The sequence below is a fragment of the Aedes aegypti genome, chromosome 2, assembly GCF_002204515.2.
Source record: "Aedes aegypti strain LVP_AGWG chromosome 2, AaegL5.0 Primary Assembly, whole genome shotgun sequence".
NCBI classification, from domain to species: Eukaryota; Metazoa; Arthropoda; class Insecta; order Diptera; family Culicidae; genus Aedes; species Aedes aegypti.
In genome coordinates, this window is record NC_035108.1 from 324,280,452 (window position 1) to 324,308,052 (window position 27,601).

The following is a 27,601-nucleotide window of genomic DNA, read 5'->3' on the forward strand; positions in this document are numbered from 1 at the left end:
CCTAATTTTTCAAATCGGCGTATCTAACACTCGGATGGTTTCGAGAAAAATGCGATGCAACATATTGTAAGGAATTTTAAATCCTGCTTAAAATGTTTTGCTTTTTTTCTATTGCTGTGTCTACTAGAAGTTGAAAAAAAGCACACTGTTTCGAACCACTATTAAACAATTCCGATTTGTTTTGAATTACATTGAAAAACTGGTAAAATTATCGAATAAACCCTTTTGCTTTGTGCTGCTCACATACACCATGGATGGTTCGTCGATACCATACCTTGATTGATACATACACCTTGCTTGATGCGTCGATTTGACAGTTCGTTTTTCACTTGCGTCACGTCATATACACCAGTATTGTTTTGAAGTTGCACATACACCGGTTTGCAAATTCCCATAAAAGTCAATATATGTTGTCAATTCATCAGTTTTTACGCTCAACTACAACGGATATTGGTATCCGAATGTTTCCAATTTCAACTCGACTAATAGGAGCACCGGACAGAGCCGTGAGTAACAAAAGTAGAAGGAGAACAGTTCTTGTGAGAAATTTGGTGAGAAATATTGCCTAAAACCGAATACTGATGATGTTCCACATCAGTTTGCCGATCCGTCAGCTAGCTGCAGCAGTGGAAATCCGAATCTGTCGATTTCCAACATGTTTAGTGATTCGGAAGCAGTATGACGTATCTGATGTTTATAATTTTAGGTATTGATTCTGCATATAGGTCGCTTTACTATGAGCATATGTACGGTGTATGTGCTAGCATGAAAAATGTTGACAGTTGAGTCGCTTTGCAAACGAATGGTGTATGTAGCCAAATTAAAAACACTGAGTAAAGTGCACATAGGGCATAATTTAAATTTATTTCTAAAAATCAAAAAAATGGTTGTAGGAATACATTTATAGACTCAGTACGTAGATTATGCGTTTGTCAAGCCCATGGAAAGCAAATCTCGATTTGTTTATTTTTGCAGATACGTCGTATTGAAGAATTATGCTTGATATGGTAGATTGATTTTTGTCAACAATGCAAAAAGAAACAGCGATTTTGGTGTTTTATTTTAATTCCTCAGGTGTAGATATGTAATTACATCGTTAATTATAACTATATCGATGTTGCCGCCAGCAAGTATGTTCTTCGGTGAATAATAGCTGATTTCCTGCTGAAGAGATCGGTCGAGCAATATTCGTTGGTTGGGATCGAACCTCATTACCTGGACAGCTACGGCTTGACCAACGGCGATGCTCTGGATATTTATGCCGTCATTCTCGATGGACAGGGAACGGGTCAGCTAGCATTGGTTTTTCGCCCAGCTGCTGGGGGATTTCAATCCGAATCAGGTAGGCGTACGCATCGATGACCTTCCAGTTCAGGTTGGCCCCATGTCCTGTTGAACGAAATGTCGAAAAGTCTTGTTTGGAATTGTCAAACACAAATCATAATTCCTACTTGAAAAGCGGCCGGAATGTCAGTGGCGTGGATAACTTCGTAATTATAGATCGTTTTCCTAAAACCATTTGCGGCCGCCATGGAACCATCCTTCGGGTTGAATGTTCTCAGTGACTCGGCCAGCGTGGGGTAGATTCCGCCGATGCACTCCGATATGGTTTCGTGCTTAGAGGCGTGAGTTCGTTACAACACCTGTTAAATCGAGCAGGATATGATTAGCATTAGTGGACAACAGTTCTCTTGGATGCGTATTTACTTACCAAGGCAGTTTCGCTTCAAAAAACTATGGTAAAGCAACGGTGAATATTCATAATAAAAATATATAGCGGCAAAAATTTAGGTGTTTCGGAAGCTGCAGCAAAAAATGGAGTCTTCCAAAACATTCTTATGATCTTCGTGAAAATGTGCTTGCTCAATTTCTAACACAAGACACCTTGTTGACTAGTAGTTCGTAGCTCAGACTCTCTTTGTCCGCAATTGTGAGCTCGGCGACGATTAGAAGCTTATGTTGGTTCAGTGCGTTGGGGTAACGGGAGGAGTGACGAAAAATATTAATCGTGGACTTTTTGCGGTTTTGTTTTGTCGTGGTCTCCTTGTCAGTCATTGAAGACAATGAAAATGACGATCTTTTACGCACTGAATATTTTTTTCAATTTTTCGTCATCGTTCAGTGACGAAACCGATGGTTACCAACCCTGAATATGGCAAAATAAAACGCATTCCGCCAAGTATCAAGAGCCAGAATAGAATTTTATTATAATTAAATTTTTTGTGTAGAATAAAAGATAGTTTCAACTCATTCATTTAAAGCATTGTTGCAGCTCATTATTTATTTGCCTGGATAAAAATCCTAACACAGGATAAAACATTCTAAGACTAACGGTGTTGAAACAAATTAATGTTATTGATGAAACAATGGAACAAACCAAATAGTATTCAATTGGCCGGGTCGTGTTTAGGCATTGAACTTTCGTAATCGTTTCTCGATGAAACTTGCTCACATTCTATTTTTCCGGTTATGTCTGTCCGATGCAACTTCTTCTATGGTTTAAGGAATCCCAAGCATTAGATCGACAAAACCAATTGAGGATGCCCTGAAAGATTCCGAATACGGATGATTAATATCTTCAGAAATAGTATACAGTTGATTTCACTAGCTTACCTATAAAAGAACTTAATTATTCTAGAAAGCTTCCAACTGATTTCTGTACAATTTTTTATTTCCATTGTAGTATCCATGACGTTTCAGTGCACCAAACAAAACAAACTGTGCAGAAAATAAAGCAGACTAGATTTCATGGCTTACTGGATGATTCCATCGAAACAAAGTGGCCAGCTGTCGTATGCTTATCCAATATGGCGGGTTTAGCAATTTGACATATTGTATTACCTCCCTTTTAGATACCTTAGACGAAACGATTCGAAAAAAAAAATATTGAGGAAGCAATCAAAATTATTTAATACTAGTGGTCTCGGCAAACTTCGTCTTGCCAATCGCGTACCATTAAAGTAGTTTAAAAGGGGGAAATGGCCCTGGTATAGTCGAACTAATGCAATAATGTTTGTAAAGCAACCAAGCAATTCATGAAGTAATATTAGAGCCACAGACAAACAGACGTAACACTTAGAACAAATCTTAATCAAAATTATAGTCACGAAGACATGTACGCCCAATGCTATAATCGGTGTGTTTGGCCGACGGGCCAACAGATGGCGGTAGTGTGTAAACGTCAAACACGAACGAAAACGATACGAGCGCTGCGGGTGGCGGATCGGCCACCTACCATATTTTTGAATCGACCGTTAAAAAGGTGGTCGATGGACAACGATGAGAGTGTGACGTCTGTTTGTCTGTGTTGGAGCATTGATACATTTATACACTGATAAAAAAGACATGGTAACGCTGACTATATCAAGAGTCAAATTAAAACTACTTTACTACTTGATTTTTACAGAACATGTAACATTTTTGGAAAAACAAAACGGTGGTCATGATTACTATGTTTTGACAAAAAACTGGCATAGTAATTCATACTATGTGCATAGTTATTAATAAAATAATGGATAGTAGACTTTCAATGCAATCTGCAGAATGAAAAATCAAAACAAAACAAAAACAGTCAAAATGTTGATTTTTATTCATTATTTTTCCTCGTTACATTTAGTATCGCTTAATGCTATGTACTACAGTCAACTTTCGTTTGTTGCACTAAACCCGTAGCCCACCTAGTGAAAGACTTTCACTAATCGGGCTAAGTTTTGAGCTGTCAAATAATCGATTACAATAGAAATTCAGCGCTACCAACATTGACAAATTACGGTTTATGTCAGAAAGTGACGTTTGCTTTCGTTTTAGGTGGGCTATAGCCCACTTAACGGGAGCCCAATTAAAACGAAGTGCAATTAAACGCAGTGCAACGAACGAAATTTGACTGTACATGTGAATTATAAATATACCAGAAGGGGAATAGAGTGTGTCGTGAATTCCGACCTCTTCTAGGCCGGGATCAACGGATTGCTCTGTTCGATGATCCGGATTATAGTTCCGCCTTATCATTTTCGTTCCTCCGTGACGACTCAGAGCGATACAACCGCCTTCACGCGAATCGATTTTAAGACTGACTTCCACTCATTTAACGAGAGCTCGACTCGAGCATTCCGGCTCTCTCGCTCTCTAGTCTCTCGTTCTCACAAGAGGTTCGCCGCTATGAGCTATAAAAGTGTTTTGGTATAATAGATTTTCTACAACATGTGTATATGTAATGCATTGAAGTAATTTATAACAAGGCACTATATTTATTCTACGGCTCATCTTCTACAGAGTGCTTTGGTCGCTTTAATTTACACTAGTTGGAAGCTAATGGAATACCGAGGAAAGTACTCCATTCCAGGTCGACTTGCCGTGACTGTAACCTAGAACAGCTTTCGCGTTGCTAGTTCCCAAAAACCTTCGCTTTCTCATCGGCAGCTGTCGCGGTTCTCTACAGGAATATGCTGGGATGATTCCATCGCTACTTGTCACTCTTCCGGCTCCGTTGATCTAGACTTCGTTGGTTCCAGCTCCATTGAGTGCCAGTTTCCGAATCGAGCCCGAATCCAGAAATGATGATAGTGCTGCTTAAGCAAGAGTTACTGGAGTTCTCGCAGATACCGTGACCAATTTCGGTTGCACTGTTGAACTACTACGACGCACAGTGCGTTGAATATATGGAGATGCGGGACAAAAATCAAAACTGGAAGATCAAGCCATTTGAGCACCTTGGTACGAAAGGAAATATTTTTTCAAGTGAAAAGAGCTGCAATTTGCATAAATGACATATAGTATACGCATAATCGCAAAACTATCCTAAGCGCCAATTACATTATTTTTGAATAAAAACCTTGTAATTTGTACTATTATTGCCTATAATGATGTAAGAAGTTATTTGCAAATATGTCTCTTCACTCTCGTAGCTGCAAAAAAGACTTATACGCCTTTATGCAAAAAAATCGCATATTTTTTAAATTTACTAGTTTTTAACATAAAATTTTAATATGATCTTAGAAACTTCATTTAAAATATATTATTTTAAACATAAACTTGCTCTGGTGTAATGTCTGGTTCAGCTTTGACCACATTTTCATACTTGTGCTGGTTAAGAAGTATACCGAAAAATAGTTGAAAAACTCGAAGAGTTGCAGGGAGTTGCAGCTGTATCTTTCAGATCTCTTAGAGGACACTCTGAGAAACATGTCTGTGAGTGAGTTAGGGTGGAACTCGGTGGAACTTTTTTTGAATCGATACCAAAGTTACATGTTAGTATTTCATAAGTTTGATTTCATAGCCAACTCATCGTGCCGATTTCTCATATTCAAAGTTAAAATAGGTGTGCTTATCCCATCAAATATACTTCAACAACCTTCAAACATGTTCTCTTTCAAATTTTGATTGAATGGATTGGATTCAACACCCTCCGTACTAGTTGAAAGTAATGTTGAAAACATGCGACAAAATTAAGTTTTTCTACTACTCCGACAACTGTCACTTTCGACGCTTCAGATCATAAATGATTATCGTCAAAATAACAGATGAATGAAATACATACCTTGTTCCCATGTTATTCTATTATTACAATCAAATAACGTTAAACCACGTTAAACTGAGCTTATACTTAAGAAATATTTTACAAGAAGCAGGAAAAATTAACGGCGCGCGCAAACATTTGGATAACAAATGGCGGTGGAATCGACTAACGTGTGTAGTTAAAATTACCATTTTACATAGCGTCAGGCCATGGTAATTTCAACAAAAATGTGGAAACATTACACAATATGTGATTATCCCAAGTAACATTAGTAGCTGAACAACAGTTTGTTCAGCTAAAATCTGCTTGAGAGTAATTTGTTCAACTTGTATTCCACTAAAATGTTTCTTGGGATTGTCACTATTTTGTGGCCTGGTGTAATTGAACATGCACCAATGGTTGACTTTACTATGTAATTTTTATCAGTGTAATGTAGCGTTAATGCTTTTTTGCTTGACAGCTCTTGTGATTTGTCGAATAAAAACAATGTCGCATCAGTATTATTGATATGCAGTAGAATACGTGCAATGTTATAATGCTTGGTGTTACTTGGGTAGTCACCCTAGAACCGTGTTTCTGGTAACCTCTTTCACAGTTTTGTTTTGATTCTGCGTTCCGTTTCACAGCGTTCCATTTCCCTTCACTCCGTTTCATGAGCTAAATGACGTTTGAATTATTTTTAATCTGAACGATGTGAAAATTAGCGGGGTACAAATTAAAAAGTGTTCAGATTAAAAGTGGTCTAACCAACAAGGGTACCCGGTATATAGTACTATAGTAGCTTTTTTCCTGTTGTAAATCTTCACCGAAGAAAGTATTTATAATTTTATAAAGAACTTCTTCTGAGATATAAGCGTCCAAACTTTAAAAAATTGCTGTTTTTAGACCTTTTGTCACAAGAACCCCTCCCATCGATGAACCATCCCCTTTTTTTTAAATTTCTTATATATTTTTAGTTTAACTCCAAAACTGCAGAAAATTCGAAAATCTGTTCAAATTTGACGAATTTATCACGATGTTAATTTGGGGTCAATATGACCCCAAAACACAGACAACGTAATTTTTTTCGTTCAGACAAGGTAAAAAGTGCTCAGATTACAAACACAATTCAAACAATCAAAAGTTTTTTTTCCTCGAATCAAAATTTATTTTTGGCCCACCCTAACACAACACAACGATTTGATTACACGCAAAAATGTTTATAATCGCGGCTTGATAAGATTCATTATTATCATTTGCCACAACCTGTACAGCATTCATCTCGTCACGTTGAGGATTAAAACAAAAATCTCGGTATAAGTAGTTAGTACCTTGGTAGCTTTTAACATGGAATTGTGTCTCGCGGATAAAAAGATTGTAGTTACTGGTGCAGGCCAGGGTAAGTAAATTACATTAGCAAACAAACTCGGTAATCCGTTTACCGAGATCGATTACCGAATTAGTAAATCGATCTCGGTGAACGGATTTTTGCCGACGTCGGTGCAATAATTTAATAGTGTGAAGATGATTCCCAAACGTAACTCGTATACTATTTGAATCGCAGGTATTGGCAATGAGTTGTGCAAAACGCTGGTCAAATTGGGCGCTAAGGTGATTGCGGTCTCCCGATCACCAGGTCCACTTGAAGCGCTGAAGACGGAATGTCCCTCCGTGCAAATTATTCAAGTGGATTTGAGTGATTGGGGCGCCACCAGAACTGCACTGGAGAAGATCGATCGCGTTGATGGGCTTGTGAATAATGCCGGAATCGCTATTATCAAACCGTATGATGAACTGACCGAGAAGGACTTCGATGAGTAACTACCGGAAATCAATGGGCATAGTTGATAAGAATTTCTTGATCTGGAACCACCTTTTCATTTCAGCACATTCAACATCAATATCAAGGCTGCGTTCAACGTGTGTCAAATCCTGATCCCGAAGATGGGCCCAGGTGCAAGCATTGTTAACTTGTCCTCCTTGGCAGGGTTGAAGTCCTTCCAAGGGCATAGCGTATATTCGATGACGAAAGCTGCCATCGACTCCATGACGAAAAGCTTAGCTCTGGAATTGGGCGAGCGGCAAATTCGAGTGAACAGCGTCAACCCAACGGTCATCCTAACGCGGATGGGGCGCGACAACTGGAGCGATCCAGCTAAGGCCGGTCCACTGATAGCGAAAATACCGGCTGGACGTTTCGGCGAGGTCAACGAAGTGGTGGAGCCTATTATATTCCTACTGAGTGACAAGTCTGCGTACATCAATGGCCACTGCATGCCACTGGAGGGTGGTTATTTGGCAGGAAATTGATGGGCATTGCATATGGACAATAGAAGCGTTGTGTTAGGATGGGCATCTATTTCTTTCGAAAGAAGTATAAAGCTGCTAGCTATTGAGTGTCTTAAAAAAGGAACTTTGGGGACCTCACAGGAACCAAAAAGAGATTAAATAGGTACCAAACTATCAGGAATCAAAAGAAAAGATATTTATCTACTCAAAAATCGTACCAGACATTTCTATAAGAATATTTTCAGGCCTTTTTTCGAGAATTATATTCGTATTTCTGTTTGCATTTTGTCATTATTTTCTTTAAGTATTAATTCAGATATTTCCTTTAGATGTTACTCCAAGGATTTCTTCAAAAGTTCATTTAGCATTTTTTACGGAATTCCTAGATTCCGGGATTCCTTCAAGAGTTTTGTTTCCGATACCTTCAGGTTTTTTTCAAAGGATAACCACAAAAGTTACCTAGCACGAATTCCATCAGAAATTCCTCCAAAGATTGTTTCAGGATTTTTTTTATAGAAACTACTAAGTGCTCCTGGAACTTTTGCAATGATTCAATGATCGTTTTCTCTAGGACTTTCTCCAAGGTTTTTGTTTAGAATATCTTCTAGAAATAAACCAGTTTTCTCTACTGATTTTCTGAGATTTCCTATAATTTTATCGTTCAGCATTTTTTAATCAGGAATTTCTTGAAGATGAAACTTAATTGAGTTATGAAGGAACTTTTGATTATTTGCTTCTCTTAAATATATCTTGGACAAATTGATAAGATAATTGAAAAAGAATCGCTCGAATGTCTGGATTAAACCCTGCAGGAATTGGGTCCTAAAATTTTTATTGAAATCTTGTTTTAATTCAATAACACGAAAGAGCATGTTACTGCAACTACTTTAGCAATTTTCCCCGCTCAAATCACGGCTATATCATGTTTAAACTTTAATTTAAAAATTGGGTCCATAAATGAACCTTGACACTTAAGATCATGTTTGACGTTCGCTTAGTCGACAAAAACACCACAGGGGTTTTAGTTTTAACACTGGGTTTGTTCCTATCTGACATTTCGGAAAGGACACGGAAAACCAAATACACCCAAAATTTGAGTTTAAGCCAAGGGGTGTGACAAAATCTAAAAAAATGTTTTTTGGGCTCAAACCAACGGAAAACATTAGAAAATTGAGTAAACATGTGTTATTGGCCTAAACTTAAGCGTTTGGCACTAAAATTGGGACAGGGCTTTAGGACCCTATTGCTTGAAAAATACTGGAAGAAATCCCTGATAAAATTATGCAGGAACGATCGGAGGATGATGGAAGAATTACTGTAGTATTATTAGAGTCCCAGATAGCTGTAGCGATAAACGCGCAGCTATTCAACAAGACCAAGCTGAAGGTCATAAGAGCAAATCCCATCGCTCCAGGATCTTTTCGGTTTGTTAATTTTCTGAACTTCCCAGGGAATAGAGTATGTTCGTACCTGTCTCACGATATGCGTATGCCAAAGAAAGTTCTCAGATAACTGTGGAAGTGCTCTAAGGAAAAACTAGCTGAGAAGCATGCTCTGTCTCAGTTGGGACGTGACGCCAGAAAAAAGAAGAACTACTATAGTATTAACTGGTGTGAAAACTTAAATGAACTTTTGAAGAATCCATGAAGATTTTGCTTAACAAATAACTCGAGATTTTTTTTTTTGAAATAGTTTGGAAGAGTAATGCTTAAATGAAGAAGTGAAGAAATTTTTGGAGGAATTTCATGAGGAATCCTACGTCGGCATATTGTTAAATTCCTGGAAGAGTATTTAATATAATTCCTTGAATATTCCCGGAGGAATTTTTGGAACAATCCCTGGGACTAAATGTGGACGAATTTTTGTAGGAATTTATATGAAAATGCCTGAAAGGATAACTGCAAAAATGGCGGAATAATTCTTGTAGATGCTTCTGGAAACATTCTATTCAAATTCCAACATTTCTTCAGCCAAAAAACTCCAAAAGACCAAAACTCTAAAAAGAGTCATCGTACCAGCTATGCAAGTACATCCGCTTTGCCATAGAATACCACGTGGTTCTTGAGAAATTCTTGAGTTTCAGCGACAAATTTACAAGAGCTAGCAAAGACCAAACCCTTTCATTGACTGCTTGCTTTATATTCCAAGTACAATGACGAACATGGAATTTTTAAATTCGTTGAACAAGTAAAAAGTGAAGTTAAATATTACCATCAGTGCACCAGTATCCGCTCATGCCCCCATTTCCGCTCACTAGTGTAAACATTGATTTTTCGTGTCAACAACCAACATTTTTCTCACAAATATATTCTAGCAATATTAACAACTTTCAAATGAAGTCGTCTGACATTATTTTCATTTAATACAATAATTCTTTATATTGAAAACAAAAGACCTCGTGAGCGGTTATTGGATCACTAGGTATTTTTGTGTGTTCCAACAACCGCTCATGCAAAAAAATTAAACAAAATTTTAAAGAAATGTCGATTTTAGTATACAGCCTTCTTTATTGCAGTTGACCATTAAAAAATAACAAAATTCGAAATAATGCATTTTTTAGCATTGGCGTAAATACGGGGGGGCTAGGGGGGTCTAAGCCCCCCCTAGAAAAGTTCAAGCCCCCCCTAGAAAAATATATCTCTTATGCTAAGGTCGCATCTTACTTAGGGATTTTATTTTATCTAGGTTTGAGTTCATGTGACGCTAATGTTTTTTAGTAAGTTCGTCACGAATCTGTATACCATGAGCGGAAATAGGAACACTTAGATACAGTAACAAATGCAATTATATATTATTTATTGAAAATTTTTTTAATTTCTTTTTATTTTGCTTTATTTTGCTCTAAGAAAAGCTTCTTCAGTTCACCATTATATCTCCGCAATTTCCTCGCTGATACGTTAAGTAATTACACTTTCAATAACTCTCTTAGGAATTCCCCAGGATTTTTCAGAGATTCTTCCAGGAATTTTTCCGACTTTTTAAATTATTCTTGTAAAATCCACAGACATAAGTGGTAATAAAATCGCTTAGGAATTATTCCAGGAAATCCTACAGGAATTTCTCGAAGAGTTCCTAAAAAGCATGCTTTTTAGTAATTCTTCAGGTCAATTTCATGGAGATGATCCATGAATTCCCACGAAGTCTAATAGAAACTCATCCATAAATTCCTCAGCAAATTCAACCAACCATTTCTCACAAAGTTTCTCCTAGAATTTACTTTAAAGGTTTCTTTATGAATTGCACTGCATTTCATCCTGGGGATACTCTTGAAGTCTCTTCCAAAGATTTCTCCAATAATTTCTTAAGCTTATGGATCCTTCAAATGTTCGTTTAGGGTTTCCTACTAGAAAATGGTGCAGCAATCCATCATGTAATCCATTCAATTATTTAAAAAAAAACTTCTCCACGTATACCATTTCTTCATAAATCCTAAAGGATGTTATCCGGGGTTTCAATTGATCATTTGTCCAATAGTTATTTCAACATTTTTTTGGAATCCAGAAGGTCTCAAAGGTCCAGTCTTTCACACAAAGATCCTTGCAGAAATTCTCTACGGCAAAAGTTTATCATGTATTTCACAAGAAGTTTCATCAGAAGTGATCCTATCGGACCAAATTCCGAACCTTCAATAAAATCTGAACAATTTCATTGACAGTTCCCTGGACAAGTTCCTGTGAGGATTTTTTGAATGTTTTGAGGACATCGTTAGGAAATTTTTTGAATAATTCCTGAAGGAATCTCTGGATTAATTTTCAAAGGTGTCCTTAGTGAGATTTCTGGTTGAAATCCTAAACGAAAATTTTAGAGGATTTTCTAAAGAACCCTGCTGAAATTTCCTGAGTAGCTTATGAAAGTATCTTGGAGAAATTGCTGGTTGAATTCTGGAAGAAGTAGGAAGCTCTTTTGATTCACTAGTCAATTCGACCGATAAAAAATCCCCATGCTAAAGTTTACCATGGAAGTGCCCAAGTAGCTCTTTACCCTACTAAACAAAAAGAACTTGGTACAACATCTAAGGATGAATTCCAGGACAGCTGAGGACTTCGTTGAGGAATTTCTGTGAGGATCTTTAAAAAATTTCCTGAACGAATTTCTGCCGTAGTTTTTTGGAGGTACCATTGGAAAAACCTCTGGTTGAGTTCTTGAATTTATCCTGAATGAATATTTTGCAGAAATTACTTGGCAACTCCGTGAAAAAATAATTGGATTAACTCCAAAATAAATCTTCTAAGAAAATTTTGAGCAAACACCTGAATTACATTCTGTTGAAATTTCTGGACACAATAAAGAAAAATACATAGAGCAATACTTAGAGTGATGTCACGAGGAATTTTCAAAGAAATTCTAGATAACAATCACTGACTCGGTGGTACTGAGAGATACCTCGGAGGTGTATTGTCTGGTTCTCGTTCATTTTTTTTTTCTGGTATGAGGACTCTGGACTGAAGAGTCCTATTTTCTAGACATTGCCGCTACCAACCTTGAGAGTTGTGAGTTCGATTCTAACCGAGATGACGTGTATTTTGTTTTCAAAAATTTCACTAAAACTTGTAATTGTAATTGTATTGTAATTGTAATTGCTCAATCCACACCCTGGCAGACAATTATCCGCCCATCTAGACACGGGCTGGGTGAGGACCTACCAAGCCTCCCCCGTTAACATGTCCTATACCGTTTAGCACACCGGGATCTTCCACAAGCAGGCGCCGGAATTAAAGCGGTCCCACAAGCTTCAGATACATTAAATAGATTTAGTCCCTCTGGCACTAAACCGAATGGCGCCCTCCGCTTCACCACTAGTACTGCTTCCCCACACGCCAAGCACAATATCGAAAGTAGTGCGTTGTATAGCAAATACAGTACACCACCTCCGACACTATGCCAAATGTACAGGAAAAACAGCACCAGTAAGAAAGCGGAAGGCGCACCACTCGGTTCAGTGCCAGAAGGACTATAAGTATAACGAAGAAGAAACGAAAAGATAGTAGAGTTGGTTCGGTTATTTGATTGGTTTCCTTATCGTAGCGCTGTCGATTTTTCCATCTCCAGGGTGTTCGTCTCCGCTCGAGCAATGAGGACCATGATGAAATGAGAATATAAAAATGTGAGCATTAGTGTTGATCTAGTAATAGATTAATTTAAACTGCTTTTCATGTGCTAAGTAACTTGTAAACTCCTACTCAATTATGTTTTGTTGGCCTACACGTTTTATTTAGATACAATTTTTATTTAGAAAACTATTTGGATCCGAGATTTTAGGTGCAGATTGAGCATGTTTGATAAAACAAGCATCCTGTTTTCAGTTGAAGAATGTTCAAGAAGTTGATGATTCTGTTATTTATACTGGCTACATACAAGAATTCACTATTGATGTAATATATGGATATTGAAAGTTCCAACGCGCGATTATAATACTTCAGTTTTCGTGCTGTTGTATTGGTGTAAGTAGTGGGAAACCAATCAGTTTGGTGATTCTAACGGTAACAAATAGCAAGACGAAAGGAAAGTTGATAATCTATCATCATTATGATTTCAGTCCTAATTTCATGATCCGTTTAATAAATTCCGCGTATGATTCGGCAATTTTAACAATTTATACATGTGTATTCGAATAAAACAGACTACGGGCATTTATTACCTGTTGCAAGGTTCCTAAGTGATCAGATATTTATCATTTTCTACAGCCTAATTTAATAATACCTACATTGGGTTGTAACAAAAATTTGATCTTGGGATGTTGATTTGCCTCCTAATCATAGTTTCGACAATAGTCACATGCTTACTATCCCTTATGGCAGTGTTGTTGATTCTATTGTCTATCGCTCATCAGTTTCGCGCCACCCGGCAGGGACTTGGTCCTATGTACCCAATACTCTGCTGTGTCTTAACTTCACGCAATACATTCTGTAGATGTGTGATACAGTTTGCGGAATATTATGATTTATCACTTCGTTCAGATGGAAAATTCTGTTATGGTACCATATTCACATATCAGATAACTCCCACCTGGAACGATGTAATACATCGGAGACATGTAGATTCAGATGTATGTAGACGATCTATGCCTAGTTCGGCTCTGATCGACAGGCAATCAGTGTATTCAGTTTTTCAACTAGCTTGAAGCGATGAACGTATCAAGACAAGCTCTCCACTATATCTGCTAGCAATCACCGGTCGTCGATAGACATTTCGGTTCTTTTCTGCTAAAGAAAGACCCGATTGTATGCCAAAGACTATGGCTCATGCTTTTCAATACAGCTGGAAAAACAAGAACTACACCCAGCACCAAATAGTACGTAACTATGAGGCGGACCGGAAGGTTTGATAAGCAATCCCCACCTCAAAAATTTCACTAAAACTTACCCATTTAATCAAATTACGAAATTAGGGACTTGGAAGAGAATTATGGAGTTAAAACCACTTGTTTATTATTTCTCAATAAATCCGTTTATTATATATCTTCTTTAAATCGCTTCTAACTTTTTTTTTTCGAAAGTGATGCTTAAATGAGACACAAAACATATAATTTCGCTTAAACTAGTTTAGAACAAGATAGGAGAAACTAAACTCGAATTTTTTATTTATCGTATGTGCTAAAGGGGTTCAACGAGGTGGTTTTCGTCTAAACTGCATCGTAAACTGGTTTGTCTGCAATGTTGTTAATGCTGTGAAAGATTTAGTTAAGTACCTATTCCAGTTGGAATTTGAGATTGTTGAAGTTAGATCGATGGTTATTGTAAAGTATTCACAAAATTATTGCTGGTCTCTGATGTGATGAAGAACATGTGCGTATTGGTCACCTCCAATTAATAATCATACATTTAAACTTATGAGACATTAGCACTCACTAAAATACATAAGCTATAAAATGACTCGAGTTACACAAGATGCTTCCTTTATATAAAGTAAATGAGATGAGACTGACAAATCAAAGCAAAAGGAGATGCTTCATTCAATGTCCAAAATCACAGCTTAGTTCGAGGACGATCGTGCAGCAAATGAAGCAGTAGATTCAAATTATCGTTCCAAAATTCAAGTTCCTTTCGCTATAACCGATTATAATGATTAGAGATGACTTTGGTTAGCGTGCTTCCCTTTCGCCTGAAATAATGATCAGTTTCTCGCGACATATTCAGCGAAAACCGGGGCTTATTAGTTTTACATGCAACTCGTTCGGTATTGTTGTTCGCTTAGGGCTGTTGCTGGATTGTGAAAAGTTCTACTCCGGAGGCCACACCGTGATTCCCGATTTAGGCAGTGCCAATACCAAGTGCCACGCCTGCCACAAAGGCACACACGAATATGTGCAGATCGTTGATCTTGCAACCGGTGTCGTCCCCAATCAGATTGGTGTACCATTTGTGGGCTTTCTTGGACTTCTTCTTCAGGGCATCCTCAGCCTGATTCAGCTTACGGTCTACGAAACGTTCGGCCTGCAAGAAAGATTGTTAGAAATGTGTCGGATTCGGGTTTGCAGACAAGCTGGAAATCTGTTTGTTCATGATGCTTTATGGGTTGAAGCATAGGTTGAGGATTTGATTAATGGCGTGGAAGAGAAGGAAATACCGTAGAAGTCCTTCAAAGCCTATTATGATACACAATAGAGTTTAGATACGTTTTCGAACGACATACACTTCAATAGAGAAATGGTTTGATATATCTGTGATCACCAAGAATCCACTGGAAGGATCCCTACAATGAATCCAGAAAAATCCTTCAGGATATTTTTTCGAAAAAAGTTCCTGGGAATAAACTTATAAGCCTGGAAGAATACATAGAGGAATTTTGATGGTGGATTTTTTATTTTTTATCCAGGGATGTCAAGGGAATTATAATATTTCCAATAATTATTCCAGCAATTTATCAAGATAGTTTCTTTAGAGTTCATCGCAAGAGTTCCATCCAGCAGAAGTTCATCAGGTATTTCTCAAAGATTACCGTAAAACGGGGCGAATAGAAACAAAGCGACCTTTGGTTGAAAATGAGAATATTATATTATGATAACCTTTAAAAACCTACTGAAATACTTTTTTCCCATTAGTTGAATAGCAACAGAGTACCGCTAGACTATTTTCAAATTAAAAATTTTGCTGCATTTCTCATTAAAAAAATGAGAAGAAAATATTGAAATCTCAATCATTTTTGATAGCTTGAAACATCTGCCATTTTTGCTGATTTCATAAAGGATCAAAAATTGAATTTAATTTTAAAAATTTATTTTTTTTTTCTTCACTAAGTAAATACATGTTGATATTTCTTCTACATGCACTTAAAAATGTGTTTATTTTTCCATTAAAATGAAAAAATGGAAAAATAAACACATTTCGCCCCATTGCCGGGTGAATAGAAACATACAACATTTTCATAAATCTTTGTACGATAAAATTTTTATTTTTTAACAGCAATTGGGGTCTTAGCAAAGGAAGACGCGACCCATATTTAAGGCTAATAAAATTGGTTTTTATCCGCACGGTTTAAGTTGTACACATTCAAACATGTCGGAAGGTGTTTCTATTCGCCCCATTTTACGGTACTTCAGTATCTTCTTTAGAGTTAGAGAAAAAAATTTCCTGAATGAATATCTGGATAAAATTCTTGGAATGTGGAGCCCATATTGGAGCCGTTGGAAATTTGTTCGACTTACCACACGATATACACATGCAAAAATGGTCAATTGGTTCATCACTCAGTTCATAACTGTAGAAGTACTCATGAAACACTACACTGAAAAGCAGGCTTTGTCGCATTTGGGACGTAATGACAGAAAAAATAAGATGTTTGGAAGTTTCTCTGTAGAAATCTCTAGATGAAGAATTCATGAACAAAAATTTTGAATTTTGTCTCTAAAATATGTCGAAAGGAAATCATAAGGAATTATATGAATGAATCATTGAATAATTCTTGGAGAACTTGAAACTTGAGAAACTTCAAGAAGAATCTTTGGAGGAATTTCTAAAGTAATTTACGTAGAAATTTTAATTTTTAGAAATAAATACTGGTTGTATTCTTGAAAGTATCCTTAAAAAATCTTGAAGGTATTCTTAGATCAATCAGTGAAGGAAAAGAAAAATTTGCTCGGATTTTTAAAGAAATCTTTCTTAAGGTGATTATAGAACGAAGCCACACCTCAAATTTTCAAGAGCACAAGACTTGAGAATCAAACAGCTCTCCGTGGTTCATATTTGGTCTCTTTTTTTTTCTTTTTGGCTCCTTATCAGTTTCTTTTTCAGACATAAGCTGCTAGTTTTTAGACTCTCAATCACTGCCTACCAGCCACTGCGCCAGAAATACCAAGAAATTTCTTCATGATTCTTCAGAAAATTTTCGAGAAAAGTTGCATTAAATCTATCGGACATTCTTTCAGGAGTTTATAATGATTTGCCAACTAGTTTTTAAAGACTCTATCCATTCTATCCTTTGAACAGGCACGATGAAAAATACGGTGTTAGTTATCCATCTTGCATTTCATATTCCGGCGATTGCTATTGCTGTCCTATATTTGCTTATATGGACTAACCACTTTAGAAACCAGTGAATGTATTTTTGTAAGCATTCCTAAAACTTTCTATGGAAACCTCTGTAGGGATTTCATCAGCAAACCCTGAAAATTTTCTTGGCAGATAGGTGGTGAAATAACTGTAGTTATTATTGTAGGAATTCTCATGAAAATCCCTGAAGAAATTCAAGAAGAACCTAGAAAAATTGTAGCAGGAATATATGAAGAAATCCCTTTGAGATTCCTTAGAAGGACCTCTTGGAGAAATTACAGACAAAAAATCTTGCGAGCATTAGTGGAAACATAACCCTGTGGGATTATCTATCTTCTTTTTGGCGTTACGTCCTAACTAAGTCAGAGCCTACTTCAGGGCTTAGTGTTCGTATGAGCTTTCTTCAACAAATTGACACTTTTTGCGTGAATGAAGGTGGCAAGCACATGGAGGAACATATAAAATAATTTCTGCAAGAATCACTGGGGTGTTTCCTGAACGAAATTCTGGAGAAAGTCCAGTAGAAATCACATGCAATGCCTCAAAAATCATGCTTCATAGAAATCCTTGAAAGAATATCTAGAGTAATTCTTTAAACCATCTTTAAAATAATTACAGGGTGTCCAATCAAAACCAATTATCCAATTCCCGGATTCTTCCCGGTTGCCCAAAATATTAACAAACTGATGGCAAAATGATCTTTGGACTTGATTTTTAAGTTTTTTCTCATACAAATTTAGGAGGACTTTAACTATCTTATTTATAAACTATTATTATTTATATTTATGAAATGCTATAAGCTTCTAACGATTCAAATTTCGAAAACATTTCGGACAGAAAGATATAAATTAATTGTTGAAATATCTAAAGACCGTCCACCCACGAGAGCTCATAGAATTTTCGGAGAGAATTCGGAATTATATGAACACATTTCTGATCTGTGTATTTAGATACTATATTAGACTATATTCCCACAACAGGACAGAGCTCAATAGTCGATCTATTACCTTCTGAGAATGCCTCCGGAACTATGCGTAAGACATGGCCCTCCCTTGAGAAATTCTTGATCTGGTGGAACTCATGTTGAAGCAAAGGAGAGATGAAGTTGGCCAACACTTTTGACCTCAACTCAAAATTGCATCTTCTAAGAGTCACGTGAATCATAAATCTGGCTAAGAATACCTAAAGGATCTAGCTATTTATTTATCCATCGAGCTAGCCATGAATTCATAATAAAAGAATAATTCGAGAATTTTTTTTGGGGATAATAAGAATTCGGGCAATGATTTTGAAAATAAAACATTTGGCAAGTAATTTGCCAATTATTAGTTTGGTTGAGCTTTCTGCTTAGAATTTCAAGCAAATCAGTCAAGGGTCTATTCTAATACTCACTAAAAACCAGTTTACCAATTCAGTGATTTCTCAAAAAGAACTTTCAAGAAATTAATCAATTATCGGTTCGATATCTGTAAGTATTATAGCAAAGATGTAATTTAAAATTGGCTATGAATCTAAATGAAAATCTAACAAGAAGCTCGCCAATAGCCTTGCCGAGAGTCCCTAAATATCCTTCTTGTAATATTTCAAAGTGCTTAATCTATCTGTCTACCAACTCATCAAAATTTAAACATGGTGCGAGGTTCGAGTGACAAGCAGTCGTACGCTTTCTGGAAAAAGTTCTATTCTAGTTTGGCGCATAGTGCTTGAAATTGAAATTGGTTATTTTTCGATGATTCTTCCGAGATTGTTCTACTACAAGGATTCCTCTGGAAATCTTTCTGAGATGCTTCCGGACATCCCTCTATGACTCTTTCGTCAACTTCCAGAAATTCTTCAGGAAATCGTTTTGAGATACGTCTTTAAATTTGGTTAGGATTTTCCCGCAAAATCATCGAGAATCATTCCGAAAATCCTCCTAAAATTCTCCCAGAAATCTCTCAAGGATTGGTTTCCCGGTGTGTTCTCCTAATTCCCGGTTATTTGATATTCCCGGGTTTTACCAGCTTTTCCCGGATGGATGGACACCGTGTCATTTAATGTGCAGTAAATCAGTTATTACTTTAATTACCCTAATTACTTTAATTATTTTTGATCAATTTACATGGGGTAGTACCTAAGGCAACATTTTTCTAAAGCATATGAAAGGTGAAGAAATTGGTGCATGAATCCCGGGAACAATTTTGAAGGATATGGACTAACCGCATTTGAAACCCACGAGGGCATTCTTGTAAGGATTCTTAAAACATTGTATGAACATTTCTGCAGGAATTTCATGAACAACCCTTGAAAACATTCTTGTTGGAATTGATGGTGGAATAACTGTAGATATTTATGTAGCACTTTTAGTGGAGACCCCTGAACAAATTCAAGAAAAATCTGAAAAAATTCTAGCAGGTATATATGTAGTAATACCTTTAAGATTCCTTGGGAGGGCCTTTGGGGAATAACAGAAAAAAAAACCCTGGAAAACTCTTGTAAGCATTACTGGAAATGTAACTAAAGGAGCCCTTAGTTGAGCCTAAGATCATAACCCTTCTTCTTGGTATTACGTCCCAACTAAGGCAGATCTTGCTTCAGGACTCACGGCTTAGTGTTGTTATGAGCTTTCTTTGCCGATTGAGCACTGCATGGATAGATGTGGAAAATTAGGAGGAACGTATAGAACAGTTTCCAAAAAAAAATACCTATGTGTTTCCTGAATAAATATCTAGAGAAATTCCAGGAGAAATTGCTTGCAATGCATCATAAAATTCCTCACAGAGATCGTTGAAGGAATATCTTGAGCAGTTTTCTCAGCCATCTCTGAAATTAATGTGCTTAAATTAATCAAAAAATTGGTGCAGGAATCCCGGAACAAGGAAAGCCTAGGAGGAATTCCTACAAGATCTATAATTAGTAGCTACAATAATCATTCTCAAAAAAAAAATAAAAACCTCGGGGTACTTTTTAGAAGTAAAACATGGGAACAATCCTTGAAATATATTTTTTGCAAAATTTCCTGAACGGATAACTGCTGGAATTCGAGGAAGAGCCCTTGAAGAAACCGCTCGATGAATACTGAATACTACTACTTGTTAATGGTTGAATTCTAAGAGAAACATTTGTTATTTCTGGAGAACTCTCTGGACAAATACTATATATATTTCTTTAAGGTATCCTTGAGGAAAACCTTGTGAGAAGTTTTGGAAAAAAACTATTAAAGTTTTCCGGAGAAAATACTTGAACAGTTTTTGGAGAAACCTAACAAGAATACTTGGAGCAATCTCCATAGACGTTCTTCGAGGAGTTTCTGCAACCATTGAGAAATTAAAAAATACCTTTATGCGGATCCAAGCATGAATTCATGAAGAATATTTAGAGAAATTTATGCATGAGTAACTAGAGGAACATTTGCTCCATATGTTCCTGGAGGAATTATTGATAAGGTTTTTGAATTGATCCTTGGAGAAACCTCTGAAGAAACTCCAGAAGAAAAATATGGAAAAATTTCTGAAAAAATGCTGGAAAATTCTTTAATGATTTTTAGGTTTTTGGAAGAATCCCTGCAAGGTTTCTTGAAACAATCCTTAACGAAATTCCTGGAATCAATAATAATAATAATAATAATATTCAAAAAAATCCGCTGGATGAATTAAGGTACCGTGGGGCAAGTGGGTAATGGAATTCGCATAGTTGAGTTTCTTCAAATTCTAGAGACTTTAAATTAAAACAAATGAGGTCGTGTATATTTTTTAGCGTGAATCCTACCAATAATGACCAGCATGTTGAAATTGATTGTTATGAAAATTTAAAGAAAAAAATACAGAAAATGTTTTTGAAAAATGTCTCCTTACTTTTCACTTGCCCTAAAAGTGGGGCAAGTGAAAAGTTTACCGTTTTGAACAATAAATTCAAAAACAAACAGTTGTATAGGCCTTTTCATGTGACAGGTCCGTCTATGCATTTGTTTACATCGGTGGAGGACCGGTGCATACACGAGGCTGTCATTTTCATAGAAGAACTGTCAAAGAGCTTCCCGATCAGCTGTTTTGAGACGTCATGTGAATAGGCCTATTCACGATTTTTATTAGTGTCATGTCTACCTATCTCAAGTGATATTAATTATTCTGCCTTTTGGCTTGGTACCTTTTATCTGTTCGTACCTACGGTATTTCTGAGCTATAAGTATTGTGCTCTGCAAGATAAATCCACTTAATGCGATAATCTGAAAATGTCCATATACCGTCGCAGTGATAATGAAAATCACCAAATGTTTCAGATTGGGCAAATTTAATAAATTTGTGTCCTTGAAGGACGAAAAAATCCAAGCCTACTTGAATTTTGACGTTGCGTTTGAATTGCGCGCATATCTTCTGCGCGTTACCGCCGCCGCTGGATGTGGATTTAATATAAGCGCCGCAATACTGGCTGCAGTTGGCGCAGAAGGGAGACTTCCCGAACTGTGGACTGATTAACATATTATTTTATTCTTTATTTTCAGGATATAAAAGTGGCGACGAGGATCATGGAAACGTGTGTTGAAGATAATCGATTTTCTTTGGGGTGGCGAATTGCCAATTGTATCTATTTTTGAAAGTGTGGTGAAATTGCCAATTGTATCTGTTTTTGAAAGTGTGGTGAAATTGCCAATTTGTGTTGAACCAAATTGATCTTCAGAGCTGACGAAATTGTCGTTTATTGTGAACATAGTTGTTCTTTTGTGAAGCGATTGCTGTATGGAGATGAACGAAATTGTTCTTTAGTGTTGACGAATTTGTCAAATGTAATGTTGAGCAGTAAAATCCAATGATTTGAATGTTTTGTTGTAGTCTTGGAATTAGCAAATTTGCGTATTTGAGTATAATGAGTTGTTGCAACTTGTAGCTGGCTTTGAAGGAGTTATTAGAAAGTTTCTAAAGGGGAAAGGACTGTCATGTCTACCTATCCCAAGTGATATTAATTATTCTGCCTTTTGGCTTGGTACCTTTTATCTGTTCGTACCTACGGTATTTCTGAGCTATAAGTACTGGCTGCAGTTGGCGCAGAAGGGAGACTTCCCGAACTGTGGACTGATTAACATATTATTTTATTCTTTATTTTCAGGATATAAAAATTAGCTTTAACATTTGTTAAGGCTTCCCAATGAACAATAACGTAAGTAACATGTAAACAAAGAAAATGTTATTCTTTTCACTTGAATTTTCTTCTGTTCAGTTATGTTAGTTGAAATGATTCGTCAACATTATAACTGCAACATTTCCAATGTTAGTTCTTACATTATAGGACAGCAATTGCATTTCTGTTCTGTAGAATTTCCACCGCTCGTTATTTGTTTTTGAGAAAGTCGGATATGAAGTCGGATAACTCTTCGGGAGAAATCAAACGGAATCCTTCAATAACGCATTTAAAATCTTTTTTATGTGGATAGACCTATACCCCATTTTTATGTTTTAAAGTAGCTTTACATAGACATTCCACGAGATTTCCGTGTGTTCTCTAATATTGCAAGTTTTCAGTCAACGTCTTTCTTTAATTGGCTGCCCGAAGTAGACATATTAATATTGTAATGTTTGGCAACATCTTTTAGAGAAGTTCCATGATTTCTAATAGCTTTTAACGCTTGAGTATAGTGTTTCTTGCATTATCAGCACGTTATGTTTTTCTATGATAATTGCAAACCATGTTTACTTATGACTACTTAAAGAGAAAACACAAATTTAATCTCTAATGATAAACTTTTCACTTGCCCCACCTGATAAGAAAATTGAAGGTGTTTAAATTTAGTTATTTTTAGGTCTACGTCGAATTAATTTTAAAACTTTTTTTATTGCAGTTTTAAACTGTCACAGAGGACAACTAAGAAGTGGTACAGGAAATTATTTTCCGCAACTTTTTTCCACTGAAAATATTAAAATAAGATTGTACGCCGCCAACTTGTTACGGAGTAACAGTTGACAGGTTAACAATTTTTCGCTCTATAATGCAATAATGGCTGAAAAATCTCAGAGATCTCTTACCTATCGTAATGTTCTCAATGGCCTCAAAGGTTTACGCATGAGTTTAAAACGTTAATTCACATATTCAGTGAAATATATCCATTGTTTTCACTTACCCCATTTACCCACTTGCCCCGCGGTACCTTAACGGAAAAATTACTGTACAAAAACTGGTGAAATCCTTGAAAAATACCTGATAGAAAGATCTGTACGAGTACTTAAACAATTTCTTGCAGAAATCTTTGAAAGAAACAATGAACAAACCTCTGGAGAAGCTTTTGAAGAAATTCCTGCAGGAATTCCAAAGAATCATAACTGAAGAAATCCATGTAGGAATTATTAGAGAAGACGCTGGATAATATCTTAGAAGAACCTATGGAGGAATCTTTGGTATAATCTCTTGATTTGTTTTAAAAGAATTCTAAGAAGTATTCATAAAGAAATTAATGGAGGAATCCCCGGCTGTGAAAGGCTTCTCATGCAAGTCCCAATCTATTGAAAGAAAACGAGTACAAATCACTTAAGGTCAAATTTATTGTTCCGTTAAAATCTATTTTTTTTTTCGACAAGCGCGAGTTCGTGAGATAATTTAACATCGTATCGCTACCCCACGGATTCACGTGGCGGCAAGTTGTTTTTCTGCATTTACTCAATTCCATATTCCAAAACAGTTCGCGGTAATCACTGTTTCGTTTCAGTCTATAAAACGGATGTCGATCTCTCGTTACTTGAAGATTTTTTTGATTCGAATTCGAACTCGAGGATTTCTTGCTGTCCAAGAACAATCGACTCAAAAACTGGCGCTGGCCTGCAGGTTGGGGGCGGCGAGAATGCCTTGAGAAATTTAGGAAGAAGCCATACCAATCAGGAATCCACCGAGGAAACCGGTGGCCAGATAGGAATTTTCTTTGGCGACCTTCAGCACCTGGAAATAGGAGGAGCAAGGTTTGATTCGCACGTTGTTCTTGTAGGAAACTTTGGTGAAGAGAAACCGACTTTGGCAAAGGGGGTGAGGGGTGTTAATGGCAGATGAATCATTTGAGTCGAGGAAATGGGACAGGAAAATGGCGATTATCTTACCTTGTCAGCCCAACTTGGTCCCTGTCCGGTAACGGCTTCCTCAACTTTGTCCGTCACCTTATCGACCTTTTTGTTAATCTTGTTCCAGTCGATCTGAATATAGCCTTGCTGGTTGGCAACCTGTAGCAGAATGATTCCTCCGCCAACAGCAATAGCTGCCATCTTTCCGACCTTCATTGTGATGTATCCGGTAGCCCTAGAATAGGAATATAGATCAAGGATTTGTGCAACTAACAAAAAGATGGAAGAAATTACCATCCGCTTCCAGCTCCGATGAGGATTTGCTTTGTGGCCGATTTTTTGCTAACATCGCCGACGAATCGGTCCAAGATTCCAGCTGCCTCGCTCATGTTGATGATTTCCTTGTTTGTTTCGTCCTTCTTGACTTTCCTATCGCTCATAGCTAAAAGAAAAAAGACCAAAGAACACTTTTAGATATACAGTCGACTCACCACATCTCGATATCTTTCCCTATGTCGATGATTTCGTCCGTCTGTTCAATCTGCATGTATATTTTTCTCTATATCTCGATATTTCCATATCTCGTTGTATTCCTGTTGATTTTTATTAATCAGGAATAATTCATTGCTTGAGGAATTCCTCCATGAATTTCGTTCAAGATAACTCTAGAAATTACTCAAAAGATTCCATCATATTTTTTTTTAATTCCTCCAAACATTCTTTCATAAATTTCTCAAGAAAATTCGAAGTTCTCTAAAAGTTTTACTCAGTGATTCTTCTATTTCGCTAGGATTTCGTCAAACATTTTCTGTTAGGGCATCTCCTAGAATTCAAACAGTGTTTCCTCAGAGATGTCTCCTTAGTTTAATTGAAAATTCTTTGAGATAAATTTCCGTAGGAAGTTCTTAATGAATTCACCCAACGTTTTTCCAGAGTTATCAAGATTTGTTTTAAGTATCGATAAATTTCCAAAAAAAAACTTGGTTTCTTGAAAAATAAACGAGGTGAGAGATTCCTCTCTTTTTTCATTAATTATGAAAATAACATTTATTTACAAGTGCTACACGGAACCTCTGAGAAATCTTCACGCCCTCCTAAGAATCCGCGGACATCTGTGGGGAAATCCTGTTGTAGAATGAAATTCATGCAGAAATTTGCGTAGGAATGATTGGAACATATGCTGTGAAGAATTCATGAAGATTTTACTTGATTGCTCAAGAATTGTTTGGAAAAACTACAGAATCAATTCGCGGGTGAAATTCCTTTAAATTTTTTTTTGGAGAAACTTGATGAAGATTTCTTTGTTTAATTAATTGAGAAATTCCTGGACGAGCTCTTAATAGATTTTCCGGAATAATTCCAGGAGGAATTTTGGATAAATTTGTGAGACAAATCGTGGATGAATTCATGAAGGTATTCCTGTGAAAATGGCTGCAAGAATAACTGGAAAAGCGGAGTTCTTGTAAGGCTTCCTGAAAAAAAAAACTCTCATTCCTAATGTTTAGAAACCGATACGAAATTTATGTACGTCAAGATGAGCCGAGATTCTGCTGTCACGAACTGTCACTGTGAGCCCAGATTTAAAACAATGGACAAACATAATAAAAGCGCGTAATTGATTAAAACATATTTTTACGTTTTATCAAATGTGACAAAAATCGATTGAAAAGCTATTCATGCTTATTCAAAAGTAATGTCACAATAGCACCACAGACAAACAGACGTAACACTTATAACAAATAGCGATCAAAATCATAGTCGAGAGAGCATGTACGCCCAATGCTAAAAATGATGTATTTGGCTGGTAGACCAACAGATGGCGGTAGTGTGTAAACGTCAAACACGAACAACAACTGGTGGACTGACCACCTACGATATATTTGAATCGACCGTTAAAAAGGTGGTCGATGGACAACGGTAAGAGTGTGACGTCTGTTTGTCTGTGATAGCACCTTTTATTCTGATTGAATATAAAGTATTCAAATACGTATAATTTTACTATTTCCAATTAAAACGAAAATAAAACGCATAGAAAACTTTGGCCCTTTTTCCATGTTTGTCCAGAACGATTGAAGGAACACAACAAAAGAAAACTAGCGATTTTCATCAAGTCTGCCTTGATTGTCGTTGGTAAGCTGGAGTTTTCTTGCAGTTCGAAATAACTTTGTGTCATATTTCGTGTGTAGAATCGGTGCCTCCCTCCCAGGGATTCGCTATATACATGGGACAGTTATACGAATATGGGCAGTGTAAAAGTTCCTGGTTAGATATCTTGAATCAGAATTTACAAGGTAAAGGAAATAAGTGTAAGTCAGAAAACATTTTCAGTAAAAAAAATACTTTACTTCCATAAAAAATAGAGACTTGCCAATCAAGTAACTAAGTCCCTGAAAAAGAGACCTGCTACCAGCCCTGCAATTATGTTGTGAGAAGGGAATGGTGTTCGTTCCAATCTTAGGAATCAATCAGCTGATGTCATTTTTTTTTTGTAAAATGTACATTCTATTCATTCTATTAGATGGCGTTAAAATACCTACACAAAATCCTTTCCCAAAATATAACATGACTCATTTCTAGGATTCCTAACGACACAAATCTATTTTAATTCTTTACCCCATTTTGTGATCGTTTTGTCTACTTTGCATCAGCATCCCGAATTGTTGCATTTCCCATTTTTTCTCCGGATAACAAGATTACATAATCTAATTTTATCTTCCCCTACCGTGACCTTTAACTAAACGCCGGGAAGCCATCCGTCGAGCATTATCACGAAAAATCAGTTTTGGCCAAGCGCCATCGATTCCACTCTCTAATCACAAATAGCAATCAAAGTGTGGAAGCAACAAATTCGATTTCAAAAATGCTCGATCGATGACTGTCTCGAATTTTTCATCTCCCCCTCAATCTAGCGAACGAAAAGGAAACGCAATACAACCAGCTACTCACCTTTCGCAAAAGACGGGAATTTGGAACGCTTCTTGGTTGCGGAGCAGCGCCTGCACTTCCAAAACTTGCACCTGTCCACAATATTGTTGATGGACACAATTTTAACTGAGAATTTGTCTCCAACTTTGACCGAAATGAAAAAGTTTCTATGCGAATTTTTTTTTGAGACGATGATGCTTGCTTGCTGCAGATTTTTTGGATTTTGATGGGAGTTCCGTCGTCGACGACTCTCTCGATTTTTTTGTCCTTTTCATCGAATCATCGCAACGTCAAAACAAGGTTGCTTCGTCTTTTTCGATAAGAGGTGTCGCGAATAATCGATTATGTTAAATAATCGATTAAAAACTGCACGCTTTGTTTTCTGGAGC

The 27,601-nt window shown here is 36.7% G+C and overlaps 2 protein-coding genes and 1 long non-coding RNA gene across 5 annotated transcripts; 1 reads left to right on the plus strand and 2 right to left on the minus strand.

Moving 5' to 3' along the window:
* Positions 1 to 373: 373 nt before the first annotated feature.
* Positions 374 to 8,066, plus strand: LOC5565281 (L-xylulose reductase). Its single transcript, XM_021845844.1, has 4 exons — positions 374 to 506; positions 6,769 to 6,893; positions 7,059 to 7,311; positions 7,381 to 8,066. Exons 2-4 carry the CDS (start codon positions 6,842 to 6,844, stop codon positions 7,802 to 7,804), a joined length of 729 nt encoding a protein of 242 aa, XP_021701536.1. The 5' UTR covers positions 374 to 506; positions 6,769 to 6,841; the 3' UTR covers positions 7,805 to 8,066.
* LOC110676757 lies at positions 873 to 2,861 on the minus strand. 2 transcript variants are annotated; one of them, XR_002500693.1, is made up of 4 exons: positions 2,614 to 2,861; positions 1,712 to 2,545; positions 1,452 to 1,643; positions 873 to 1,389 (listed from the first exon to the last, which is right to left on the minus strand). It is a non-coding gene; the product is annotated as an uncharacterized LOC110676757 (long non-coding RNA). The 2 variants fall into 2 exon arrangements; XR_002500692.1 differs by having other exon boundaries at positions 1,452 to 2,545.
* A 6,148-nt stretch (positions 8,067 to 14,214) lies between the features above and the next one.
* LOC5565279 (FUN14 domain-containing protein 2) lies at positions 14,215 to 27,487 on the minus strand. 2 transcript variants are annotated; one of them, XM_001649574.2, is made up of 4 exons: positions 27,234 to 27,470; positions 24,582 to 24,729; positions 24,327 to 24,522; positions 14,215 to 15,216 (listed from the first exon to the last, which is right to left on the minus strand). In XM_001649574.2, the coding sequence occupies exons 2-4, from the start codon at positions 24,725 to 24,727 to the stop codon at positions 15,034 to 15,036; spliced, it is 525 nt and encodes a 174-aa protein (XP_001649624.2). In that variant the 5' UTR covers positions 24,728 to 24,729; positions 27,234 to 27,470; the 3' UTR covers positions 14,215 to 15,033. The 2 variants fall into 2 exon arrangements, with proteins under 2 accessions (XP_001649624.2, XP_001649625.2); XM_001649575.2 differs by lacking the exon at positions 14,215 to 15,216 and adding an exon at positions 23,757 to 24,171 and having other exon boundaries at positions 27,234 to 27,487.
* Between the last annotated feature and the right edge of the window lie 114 nt (positions 27,488 to 27,601).

What these genes read in the sequence shown, in the direction of transcription:
- LOC5565279 (XM_001649574.2), bottom strand. Translation starts at nt 24,727, where the DNA reads ATGAGCGATAGGAAAGTCAAGAAGGACGAAACAAACAAGGAAATCATC. An exon ending in ATCGGAGCTGGAAGCGGATG is followed by an intron (nt 24,523 to 24,581) that starts GTAATTTCTTCC and finishes TTCCTATTCTAG; the next exon opens with GGCTACCGGATACATCACAA. An exon ending in GACCAAGTTGGGCTGACAAG is followed by an intron (nt 15,217 to 24,326) that starts GTAAGATAATCG and finishes TCTTTCTTGCAG; the next exon opens with GCCGAACGTTTCGTAGACCG.
- LOC5565281 (XM_021845844.1), top strand. Translation starts at nt 6,842, where the DNA reads ATGGAATTGTGTCTCGCGGATAAAAAGATTGTAGTTACTGGTGCAGGC. An exon ending in AGTTACTGGTGCAGGCCAGG is followed by an intron (nt 6,894 to 7,058) that starts GTAAGTAAATTA and finishes TTTGAATCGCAG; the next exon opens with GTATTGGCAATGAGTTGTGC. An exon ending in ACCGAGAAGGACTTCGATGA is followed by an intron (nt 7,312 to 7,380) that starts GTAACTACCGGA and finishes TTTTCATTTCAG; the next exon opens with CACATTCAACATCAATATCA.